The sequence below is a fragment of the Psammomys obesus genome, unplaced genomic scaffold (genome assembly GCF_907164565.1).
Source record: "Psammomys obesus unplaced genomic scaffold, mPsaObe1.curated_primary_1811, whole genome shotgun sequence".
NCBI lineage: Eukaryota > Metazoa > Chordata > Mammalia > Rodentia > Muridae > Psammomys > Psammomys obesus.
The window spans coordinates 11,266,092-11,278,891 of NW_026585644.1; the positions used below are offsets into that span (position 1 = coordinate 11,266,092).

The window sequence follows — 12,800 nt, forward strand, 5'->3', positions numbered from 1 at the left end:
ATGGCTCAGCACTCCAAAGCTGGCTCTGAAAGATTCCCCCTCCCACCTGCAAAGCACTCATGAGACATCCCCACCCCAGGATAGTCTGCACCCACTGCACGCCTGTCCTCTGTGTCCCTTTGCAGAAATAAAAGGGCCCTCCTTCAAGACAGTGAAGCCATCAGGCTTAATGCACCAGTTCTGTTCAAACCAGATGCTGCTGTGTGGATAGGGTAAAACTGTCACAATTTAAGTCTGCCATGCTCACCATTTGAGTGATGCCTTTTTACATATGCTCGTACAGGAATAAGCTGTCCACGGACACAGCAGGCTTGAACTGCTGAGAAACAGGTAGAAGGAACACAGCCTGTTCCGTGCACATGGGGATGTGGACAGTGTGTGTATGTGTACAGGGGAGGGGGGAAGGGAGGAAAGGAAGAGGAGTACCCTCTCTTTGGGTGTTTTCTGACCAGCTGCTGAAACTATTGGTCCGACTCAAAACAGAATGGTGAGTTCAAGCCTCCTCTAGAGGGGCAGGCCTCTGAGCAAGATACCTGTAAGGAGCTGGGGCTCCTGCTTTCTTTCTGGGGGAGCACATGGTTGACATGCACAGCTCAGACCAGCCCGGAGTGGCGATGGGCACGCACTGCTACTCCAAGGACATCTGTGCTGCCAAGTCCTCTCCCGAAGTTTAGAAGACCGAGTGATTTCTGATTTCTGAGAGATGACCTGCTTCAAATGTCCAAAATCATAAGATTATAGACAGTTCAAATCATCTAAAAGGGAGACACATGAGACACACACAGAAGCTCTGTCCCCCACCCCGGACCTCACTGACGTACACTCGTGTACCTTCACTAGGCTCAGTTCACTCCGTAGACTACTGGCCGATCCCGAGCTGCATGCTCGACTTAGCGTACATATGTAGACAGGGAGAATCGATTACCGCACTTCCTCTAGCCTGGAGGCATCCTCACTCTATTACAACATCTGCCTCCCATGTTGGCAAACTATGGTCTCCGAGGGGGGCTGCCTGCTTTTCTAAATAGATTTTATTGGGAGCCAGCCACAGGCTCTTTAGTACATTGTGCCTGCTTCTACAGAACACTGGCGGACTTGAGCAACTGCCAGAAACTGTCTAGTCCATAAAACCTGAATGCCTGTTATCTGGCCCCTTTTGTGATAGCATTTTTCACTTCAGTGACAGAAGGAACGGTATAAACCAGGAAAGAAACGTCAGCCCATAGACTTTTCATGCTTAGCGCATCAGTGTGGCGAGGTTTCCTTTTCAAACACATGCTCCCTGGAGTCTGGGATCCATTCTGCTCTCATTCTGTGATCTAAGGGCCGACAGTAAACCTGGCCCTAAAAAGCAAGTGAGCAGCCCTCGCTGCAAAGGATCTGCTGGCTGGACCGAGTTAGGGCGCACAATTCACAAATGGGAATAGTAAACACGTGCCGCCCTACAGAACAGAAGGGAGGATGCCCTGAAGATGAATTCTGGGAAGTCAGCATTCGGAAGAAAGGTCGCTTTCCAGAAGGAAGTTCTGAGTCAGGCGAAACGTTGTGTTGTGTCAACAGAAACAGGGCCATTTTGACAACCCCCTCGGCCACCACCCCACCCATGACAGGCGTGAACTTTGAATGAGTGCGGACCCTGTGAGGACCATGTTCATTCCGAGAGCCACGCGCTCATGGTAACTTGCTCATTTTCTAATTCTGAGACTTTCCCGTGTTGAGATTGGAGACTTCCTGCAGCTCCTGGCAAACACGCTGCAGAGGGTTGCCGCCCCACCCCCTGGCCCTCTACTGCCCTCTGCTGAAACACTGCTGCCAGCACGACCAGTGCTAATCCTCAGAACTTAGGCCCTGTTCTTTCTTGCCATGTTTTCCCCGTAACAGAAGCTGCCAGCAAGTTACAGACTTTGTGATTTACAACTGAGTACTAAGTAAAAATCAATTTTGTATTAGCAGAATGCGCAATAAGACTGTTAAAAGCGGCCAAAGGTGACAGTTGCCTTTCAACTTAACTATCAACTGAGAAAGAAAAGACAGTAAGTGCAATTCATTGTGTTCATACTTAAAGGGCACGTGCAGCGAGTCAGACATTTTCAGTTATCAGTGACCCAGAAAGAGGGACACGATTATAAAATGAAGCAGACCTAAATATCTTGAGGTGGCTGAAACTCAGTGGGGAAGAGCTCAGATGCAGGCCGTAGGGAAGGTCACTTACGCCAAGATGAAGTGTGACTATTTTATCCAGAGGATAAAACCTAGCAGGGCCTAGGTGGACACAGACAAGAATGACGTGTGTGTCAGCAGACCCAAAGCTGCCTACTTATTTCACACCTGTATGTTGACATAAATGTTATCAGGTTTGCTTGCCGTTCTTAGAGTTTAATTTTAAAGCCTGCTGACACCCTTCATGTGGGGATGGATTAAAAAAAATGAAGAGGCAGTGAGACAGTATTTTAAGAAGAAGCCTTTCCCCACCCCACATTTAAGAAATACCTTTCACTATGAAAGAAAAACCAAGGATGGAAAACCACACAAAAGCAAAGCCTAATGAGTGCTGGTAAGAGCGCTGGGCCACAGCTGCCCCCTTCCCCCTCCAGGAACCACGGTTCTGATATCAGAGCAATCACCCTTGCATTTCTTTCTAGAACACTGTCTCTACTCTGGGAAAATTTTTTGATATCTCATCAGGTAATTTTTAATTATGGATTCCTGCCTCTTGCCATATTTGTCAGCTGAAGAACCTGAGTCCTTTGACCCGTAGCCTGGATCTTGTGACGTTGTGTGCTTGGCCTTCCAGTGGTCCTCTGACCTCTGTGCTCCCTGCAGATTGGCCCACCCACCCAGGGTCGAGTTATTTGGTAGACACCAGATAGTTGTGTATCTCTCCTTTTGTAATATCTGTCCATCTCAGGGAGAGAGAGATTGGAGGGAGATGGAAACAGAGGTGACACAGTTGCCATTGAGTCTATAGACCCACTAACTCCATTGGTCTCTGCCAAATGGTGCCGCTGTGAGTGACAGTCCTTTTTGCTCAGTTATTGTAATAGCCTCTGAGGAGAGACCTCTTTGTAACAGCGTTTCTACGGTGGAAGCTAGTTTTAGGGATCTTGTGCAATCCTCATTCACCTGACTAATCATGAATCCTTACCAGCTTTTCTCTTGGGATCCCACAAAGCCTAACCTGGCCCCAGAAACACTGACTCAGCACCTTCTCAGTCACTGGCCACTTGTAGGACACTGAGACAGACACCTACAGTCCCGGGTGACCTATCCTTTGAATGCTGACATAATCGTTTTGAGCCATATAGTGAATTAGACAGCACAAATTGCTTCTCCATTCATTCATTTATTCATTTATTTACACACACACACAGAGTATTTGGGCATATATGTATCGCAGCTAGCATGTAGAGGTCAGAGGGTCAGAGGACAACTTGCAGGAGTTGGATCTTTCCTTTGTCCACATGTTTTGGAATCAAACTTGGATTGTCAGATATGGTGGCCAGTAGGACCAGTCTCCCAATTTTAAGAACAAAATTTAAAATGTCAGGTAAACTACGAGCTTAAAAAAACCATATATATCAGTTAGCCTCCCTACAGCATATGTACAGGGGTCAAGGAATGAGAGTGGAGAAGTCTCTCACGAGGTACTGCCCAGTGAATTCTGAGGTTCAAGACAAGACTGTGCAATTTGAAGGTCATTGTTGGTAGTGAGGATGATGGGGCAGAACACAGAGCAAGCTAGGGTGTGCCAGAGGTGGCATGTGTGTGAGGACAGCCTTCCACATGAGGGCAAGAATCCAGGAGGCTACGATCTGGGGGCAGGAGCGAGCACAGAGAAACCTAGTGTACTGAAGGACAGAAAGGAGACTCACTATTTCCACTTCAACACTACATAGGAGAAAACTGTTCAAAATATGCTGACAATTTATAATGAACAACTGGCTTTCTTAGAGTCCGGGTCTAAATTTATATACCTTGTATGATTAAGAAGACAACAACAACCCTAAAACAGTGTTAAATATAGACCTGCTCTGTGTTGAAAGGACCCCAAGGGAAATGGCAGCATACCTGAAAATTTCCAGGAGGAGGCAGCTCAAGAGCAGCTGCAGAGATTTCCTCTAGAGACCGACTCAGGGCTGAGCAAGCGAGCAAAGCAAGGTCAGAGTTAAGAGGAAAAGGAAGGGAGGGGGAAAGGCATGCAATCGAAGGACAGCTGGGGAAACAGGGAATAAGAAGCCAGGCATGCTGGGACAGTCCTGTAAGCCCACCACTCAAGAGGTGGAGGCAGTGGGGGGGGGGGGGGGCAGGCCTTTAATCCCAGCAATTCGGGAGGCAGGGGCAGGGAGATCTCTTCAAGTTTCAGTCTAGCCTGGTCTACAGAGCGAATTCCAGGACAGCCAGAGCTGCACAGAGAAACCCTGTCTCGAAAAACCAAAAACCCCCAAACCCAAACCAAACCAGACCGAAACAAAACAAAAATGCTAAGAAAGCTAGTTTCTAGTGAACTAGAAAATAAATTAAAGAAATTATCCATAATGTAGATCTGAAGGCTACAGATGCAAGAATGGGAGAGGAGGTGAGACTTAGAGGGTAGAGAGGAGAATGCAGCAGATGACAGCTCCAGGAGGAGGTAATATCAATGAGGTGACATGTGAAAGAGCGAAGAGGTGGCAGCTGGAATTTGTCTTGATGTGTCCAAAGCAACCCATCCCTGGATTCAGGAAGCCTGAATTTATGTTACAAGAAATTCACCAGGACATATTATAAGCAAAGCCCAGGCACTTGTACAAAAATGACACCTTTAAAAGAGGCACACTAGCAAGAAAAAACAGAGAAGACTGATTCTTGTAGCCAAATGAAAGCCAGAAAACAGTGGCAAAATGACTTTAATTTTTTTTTCAAATTTGAAAACTACACTCAGAATACCTCTCAAGTATAAGGAAGCAGGTTCTTTTGGGGGGAATCAAATTAGAATTTACTGAGAAATCATCACTAGAAAAAAAAATTAAAGTTGAACTGAAAGAAAAACGAGAAGTTTCCAGAGAAGGAGAAATGCGGGTATCCTGGTAAAGGGTGTCGTTAAATATCCACACCCTGGTACCCTTTAAAATAATGATGCAGGGGCTAGAAAAATGGCTCAGTGGTTAGGAGCACCTGCTGCTCTCTCAGAAAATTGGACTATGATTCCCAGCACTCACAGCTGATGGCTCAGACTGCATGTAACTCTAGATCCAGGGACTCTGATGCTCTCTTCTGGCCTCTGTGTGTGCTTAAACACAAGGCCTATACTCACACAAACACAGACACATAAATTAGAAAAAAAATGATACAAACAGGTCTATCGTTGTGACAGCTATACAAAATAGTACCAAAATCATTAGAATAGCAAGTTATCAGTGTGTGATACTAAGTTCGCTTACAAAGAATTCCAATGTAGTCACATTTGATTTGTACGTAGGTTATTTTGTTCCTCAAAGAGATTTAGGGACGCTTTGTTGTACATGTGGGCTTGAGATAATGATCACAAGGATAGTTTTCAGCTTAAATATGCCTGGAATGAACAATGTGGGGCCAGACTCCCGGAGTTTGCACCAACACTGGCTACTGAGTTGTATGGGGCCAAGCTGCCTTTTTGCTCATCGCTTTGATGCCTGTGAGGGTTGCAGAGACCTCTACACTACACCTAACAACACAGCATTGTAATATTTAAAACAAAATCTCAAATCATTAGAAGAAAGTGATAAATCTATCATGATGGTACAAATTTTATTATTTTTTCTTTTACTTTTGTTTTATGTGTGTGCGTTGTCTGCATTTACATATGTATGCCATGCTCACGCCTGGTATCCTCAGAGGCCATGCAGGACATCTTCCCTGGAACTAGAGTTACAGACAGTTGGGAGCTTCACCACATGTTGGGAACCAAACCTGGGACCTCTGCAAGAGCCGCAAGTGCTCTTAATTGCTGAGCCATCTCTTCAGACCAAATAGTGCAATGTTTAAAGACATCACTTTAACTTTTGGATCATAGAGACAAAAATCATCAGGAATGAGGTTAGGAAGATGGCTCAGGGGGCACAGCACTTGAAGTGAAAATGAGAGGACCAGAATCTATATCCCTAGAACCCATGTAAAAGCTTTAAAATCTAGGTGGGCATAGAAGCTGCCTGTAACCCCTGCCTTTTGGGAGCCAGAGACATGGTAACCCAAGGGCAAGCTGTCTAGATAGACAGGCTGATTAGTAAGCTCTAAGTTCACCTGAGAAATCTTGCTTCAGTGAATGAAGTGGAGAGTGATCAAAGAAGACACTCAATGCCAACTTTGGACTTCCTCATGGGAAAGAGAAAGGGGAGAAAGAGAAAGAAAGGGAGGGGGAAAGAAAGACAGAGAATGTAAATATTCTGCTGAAGTAAACATGCCACAAACTTTCTTCAGCAGAAAGATGATGTTTACTTTCTACCTTTAAAATAATGTAAAACTGTGTTTGGTAAAAGAACCAAATCCACAGAACTGTAGCTGCAAGGGAGTCTGAAAGATGAGTTTTCTTTTTTGTTTTTAAACATTCCAAACTCTGAACTAATTTTTTAGCATATTGAGAGATTTGGAATGGACAATGAATGCTAATTTACCAAACCCAACACAACTCATGAACCAAAGTAAAAAAAAAAAAAAAAACATGATGTAAACTTAAAATAATTTAAAATTGATTGATAAAGCGCTATATTTCAAAACATGTGAGGTACAACTTAAAAAACACTCAGAAACTAGTGATTTCAGTACTAGATCAGAAAATATCAAGGAACTAAGCATCAAATCTCAAACATTTAGAAATAAATCTATCATATCACATACAAAGAAAGCAATCTAGAAATAATAAAAAGCCAATAATTGACATAGGAAATAATAACAGGAAAGAAATAACAGAGAATTGGGGAATAGAGAACAATAAAATAGGCTTACAGCAAAATTATCCCACAAAAAGGAGAAAGATAAATGGACATTACTGCAAAGGGAAATAGAATCATAGACACTAAAAACATTACAGTAATAAGAGGGAATTGACTTTTGCCAATAAAATTGAAGGTGGTGGTGGTGCATGCCTTTACTCCCAGCACTCGGGAGACTGAGGCAGGAAGATTTCTGTGAGTTAGTGAGTATGAAGCCAGTTTGGTCTACAGAGCAACCTCTAAGACAGCCATGGCTGTTACACAGAGAAACCCTGTCTAGAAAACAAAAACAAACAAAAAAATAATTGAAGGCTTACATCATTGCCATCTTAGAAAATATAATCTTCTAAAGCTGACTGAAGAATAAGGAGAAAAATGGAGTCTTATGACCTTAAATAAAAGGCCAGCTATCAATACCACCCTTTGAGAAAACATCAAGTGCAGATTTTATACGTGACTTCCAACAAACTTTCACAGAATAGTTAATTCTGAGCAAAGAAAGCCCTTTCTGTGAATGAGTTCAAGAACAGCTGGAGTTTTAATAGAGCATTCTCTATTTTTAAATGTTGGCAACTTTTCAAACTTTTTCTTTTTTTGATCAGTGTAGGCAAAACACAGTGTGCCTGCTGGCTGGCTCTAGCCCACAGTCTGCCAGTTTGCAGTCCTTGCTCTCAGCCTCACAAAGGACCATCCTTGTGTCACAGCACAGTAAAGACCAGGCACTCAGGTCTAATGGTAACAAAACTTGCTGATGGAATTATGAGCTGCTGACACGCATTTTCAGACGTGGTTCTGGAAATGGTCTGCACACTGCTTGGAGGCAGAAGAGACAGGCCACACCCTGGGTTGTCTTGTGAGCTCTTTCAGCCCTGCCATCTTGCACTCCCTGCAGTTTGACTTCTTTGCTTTTCTTTCTCATCCTCCCTTCCATTTTTCTTCCTTTTCTTTTTCTTCGTCTCTGAGAATTGAATGGAATCTGGGGCCTCATGCATGTGCTCTGCCACTAAGCCACATCCTCAGCCATTTAAAAAAAATGTATTTGTTGTGAGGGCTGGAAAGATGGCTCAGTGGTTAAGAGTACTGGCTACTCTTCCAGACTCTACAGTTCAATTCCCAGCACCCATACGGTAGCTCACAACCACTTACAATGGGGTCTAATGCCTGCTTCCAGCCTACAGGCATGCATGTGTATAGAGCATTCATATACATGAAATAATAAATAGATCTTTAAAAATATGTGTTTATTTTATTTTGAGACATCTCATTGTGTTGACCGAACAAGGCTGTACTTCCAATCCTCCAGCCTCAGCCTCTTGAATAATGAGGATTATAGGCCTGTCCCAACAGGCCTGGCTTGGTCTTCCTAACCAATACTCTTCTCTTCTTTTAAATAGCTGACAACCTGGGTATGGTAGTGTCCGATTTTAATCCAGCAGTCAGGGAGGCAGAGGCAGGAGGATCGCTGTGAGTTCAAGGCCTGCCTAGTCTACAAAGCCAGTCTAGGACAGCCAACACTACACAGAGAAACCCTGTCTCGGAAAAAAAAAAAAAAAAAAAAAAAAAAAAGCAAAACAAACAGAAAGACGGACAAAAACTTACTAAGTGTGAGATTTCTGGATAGTCCTATTTCAAAAAAAAATTTTTAAAGTCACCTTCATACCATTCTCCATAGTTGCTGTATATTTGTATTCCCACAGGCAGCATGCAGACATTCCCCTTTTTCCGCCTGGTCGGCAGAACTGGCTGTCTTCTCCATGCCCTGACCATTCTTGCAACACCTCCCTGTGGGACTGACTGGTGTTTCTCAGATGATGGTTAATGTTACCTTTTTCATGCTCTTGCTGCCCATTTTTGTCTTCCTTCAGAATCACCTGTTTAGATCTGCTGACACGTTTCATCTGGATTGTCACCAATGAATTGCTGGAATCCCTTTTATGTTCCAGTTATTGGCTCACTGTCAGATACATAGCTTGCAAATGTCCCTCCCATTTTCTAGAGTGTTTGTTCTCTCTGCCCTTTCACCGGAGAGGCAGGCCATGTTGAGTGTGATGAAATCTATTTGTCTGCCTTTGCTTTTGTCTCCTCCTTCCCCCTCCTCCCCTCCCGACTTCTCTATGGAGGGTGGAAACCAGAGTCTCATTCATGCCAGGCAGCATTTTACCTGTGAATTACATTTTAAGACTTTTGAGATAGGTGTTGTACCTGAATGAGAGACCCCAAAAGACCACCACCAGGAGTCTAGTCCATTGCAAAACACATGAGGACAAGCTACAGCTTGAGCTCACACACCCTCACCACCGGAAGCAGTGAGAGCTGAGAGCCTTGTGCTCAGTTTAGTTGGGTACTTTAAAGAGTCTGGTCCCTCCCAGCATGCCCAAAGCAGGGGTATTCCAGCCTGACAAGCATCCGTTGGTTGAAACACAAAAGGGATGTTGCATTTTGAATTGATTGGCTATAGGAAGGCCCCCAGACCATTAATTGTCTAGCTCCCCTGGTTTTGGCTGCTGTAGGGGAGAGGGGAGAGGGGTCGGTTTCCTAGCAACTGTATCTCTAGGGCAGGAAAGAATGAAGTAAGGCTAGTTCTTCCCCTCAGGGCATTAAGGCTAGTTCTTCCCTGCAGGTGGCTGAACATGTCTCCACCTAGCTAGCCTTACTTCAGGCTTGTGCTTTAAACTTTAAAACAATACCCACTGATTTTTAATTCTTTGGTCTCTGACAGGAACCTGCCAAGTTGCCCAGGCTGCCCTATGACTTGCAGGATCACCTTTATTAGCCTCTGTTCTGAGAAGCTGATTACAGGCCTGCACCAGCACATCAGGCCCCTGTGCCGGCAAATGTCCTTTTCTTAATGCATCCTTCCTGTGTTACCACCAGATCCAGTAATAAACAACCATTTAGTGCTTCCACTGGAGACTCTAACTCCAGGAAAAAAGCATTCTGATATCTAAGTCCCACTCAGGGCCCCAAGCCTTACACAGCCTGTAATTACTTACCCATCTTTTATTAAGATGAGGCAATAGAGCTTTGAGGAGAGGCAGTCCTGTTTAGATCTTGCCTCTCCTACCCTGTATGACCTCGTGACCTTTCCGTACTATCCTTTCTCAATGGTGTAAGGCAGATAGTCCCCCATCTGAGGCATTCACACTGTAGTTGTGGGAAACCCACAATAAAAAGACACAGTGTATGTCACATGGCAGACTCTATTGTCCCAGCCTTGAACCTGTGCTTGGCCACGTGACAGCAGGAAGCAGAAGCCTTGCTGATCCCGTTCTGGGTGCGTACCTGTGTGGTCTGTCATTCCATGTGCTTTCTGTACTTCATCGTTGCCCCGAGTAGGTGACAGTCTCAGGAGGATGAAAAGATGGGAGGTGAGCTAAATTTAGCCAGGATTATCCGGTCGCGAGCTGGCTCCAGATGTGTGAGTGGTTGTTGGTTAAGCTACTGAGCTGGGGTGATTGACACAGACTGCTGCTGTCTGTTAATGTGTTGTCCTAAGCCCTTTGTGCTTGAGGCACATTTAATCCTCGCAGCAGTCTGAGGGTGGGTACTGGGAACACTTTCATGAGCTGAAATCATCTAATGTGTGGCCAGAGTCAGGGAGACCAGTCAAGACCACCACTGACTTAATGTCCGCTGACAGACATGCTTGGAGCGTTTAATGTGGATTGTTTTAAACATCTGAGTTTGTAAGATATCAAACCTCGGTTAAGTCCCTCAGATAAAAAAGCACCTGCTTCAGCCTAGAGCCATGACTCAGCAGTTAAGAGCACCTACTGCTAGTTCCGGGCATCCATGCCAGCTCACACTCACAAGGCCAGCCCCAGGGGATCCAGCGCCCTCTTCTGGCCTCTGGGGCACTTGCATTCACACAGACACCTTCACCACACCACATAAATACAACTAAAAATTTCTCTTAGAGGTCCGTCCTGCTTGCATCATCATGATCACACCCGGCTAATGGGGAAGGAATATGGGATGTGCAGAGCTGGCAGGATTCAGTTCTCTCTCACCCGGGTATTGAATTCAAGTCAGCAGGTTTGGCGGCAATTGCCTTTACCTACCGAGCCGTCTCATAGACTGCTTGCCTGGTTTCTTTACAGCTTTTGATTGATGCGTCCACTCTCCACCCGAGCTGTGTCTCAGCCTTCTCATTTCTGCTCTTTGGTGCACTTTGTGGCCTAGAGAATTTGGTCACCCAAGCTCCTGCAAATGCATAGCTCTGCAGTCCATTCCTGGCCCTCTGTTGCCCTCTAGTGGACTTTGGGTTTATGGCTTTGTGAACATTATTTTTTTAAAACTTTATTATTATTATTATTATTATTATTTATTATATTATTATAATTCTCTTCTCTCTTTCATTCTTCAATTTCCTTGGTCATATTATCTTTATTTCTCAGTGTTGGGGACCGAATCTAGGCCAGGGCCTTGCACATGCTAGACAAGAACTCTGCCACTGAGCTACATGCTAGCCCCACATGACGCATTTTAACCTGCTGTGCTGGAAGCCACCTTTGTTTCCAACAGTTCAAAGGATGTAGCTAGTAATTGAATGTAATCTCTGACTCATTTCGGCCTTCTTCATACTATTAAGGCCTGTGTTTGAAGGACTTCTCATCATTTAAGTGAAAGCTGTAAGGCAAAATTAACAATTGCTTCAGAGGGCACAGGGAGGTGGGGGAGTCAACTCTAACCTCTAACAGATTCTTCTCAGTGTTAGGAAGCCAAAGAAGGAATCACTCAGCAAACATCAACTGAGTGTACCAAGCATGGTACGCTTTCCATATAATGGTGTCTGGGTGGAAGGACAATTCTTGCATTGTGTAATCAAAGACTACGGTCCTATTGCTATTGTTAAAGAGTAAACAGCCCACTTATATGGCTTGTGGGAAGAGGAAGGTCTCTGCAGCCCTTGCTAACCACAAGCCACAGTCCTGGCTTTGGTTAGTTACCATAAAGTCAGAGAAGTCAGAGCCGGCACGTAAGAGAACGCTAGGCTCCAGGTGGCTCAAAATTCCTGAACCAGTGTAGGCGACAAGCAAACTCACGTTCTACAGCCAAATCTCAAACAACTGCCAGCCTCTCTGGGATAAGGGTGACGTGCCAGAAAGTGATTGCGGCTGAAACACACTGTCTCAGGAGGGAATGTGGCAAAGGGCTCCAGAGGCTGAGGAGATTTGTGCTTGTTGATGAGTTTGAGGTGTCCAGGCTTTGGTACCCACAAAACATTTGTGATAACAATGTTTTGGTTTCCCCAATGTTCCTTAGCCAGTTCTGGAATATGCAGCCTCTGATTTCAGGTAGAAACTTAGCCAACATCAGAATTAAAGTTTGAAGTTGCCTTTATTTAGTTTTGGCCTGTTTGTCTTTGAGACAAGGTCTCACCGTGTATTTTAAGCAGGCCTCAAATCACAGTCCTTCTGCCTCAGCCTGCCCAAGTGCCAGGACTGTAGACTGAAGTCACAGAGAGTTACGTGCTGTAACCACAGCCAGAGCTGACAGCCCAGAGGAGCTCACACAGTCTGTTTCGAGACAGGGTTCCATATAGTGCGTTTTGGATTAGAATCATAGCTGAGGATGACCTTGAACTTCTGATCCCTCTGCTTTGACGTCCCAAAGGCTGGTTTACAGGGGAACAGCGCCATGCCTGGCTATGAGCTCAATCTCTTGAAGGGAAGACAGATGGCCAACGTGTGGAGCACTGCCTGGGGGAAAGTCAGCCCTGCACCAGTGCCTCCACGTGGCTGAACTGTTTTTCCTGCCATTCTCAGTCTCTAGATCCGGGGACTTCTGAGGAGAATAATCAGATTGCCTTGGGACCGCAGGCCCGCTAACACAACCAGTACATACAACATA

The 12,800-nt window shown here is 44.9% G+C and overlaps 1 protein-coding gene across 1 annotated transcript in view; it reads right to left on the reverse strand.

Moving 5' to 3' along the window:
- Sypl1 (synaptophysin like 1) overlaps window positions 1-8,791 on the reverse strand; it is a 42,380-nt gene extending 33,589 nt beyond the window's left edge. The window contains exon 1 of the mRNA XM_055624522.1: window positions 8,773-8,791. Coding sequence (XP_055480497.1) covers window positions 8,773-8,781 — 9 coding nt within the window. The 5' untranslated portion in view covers window positions 8,782-8,791. The remainder of the gene's footprint in view (window positions 1-8,772) is intronic.
- Between the last annotated feature and the right edge of the window lie 4,009 nt (window positions 8,792-12,800).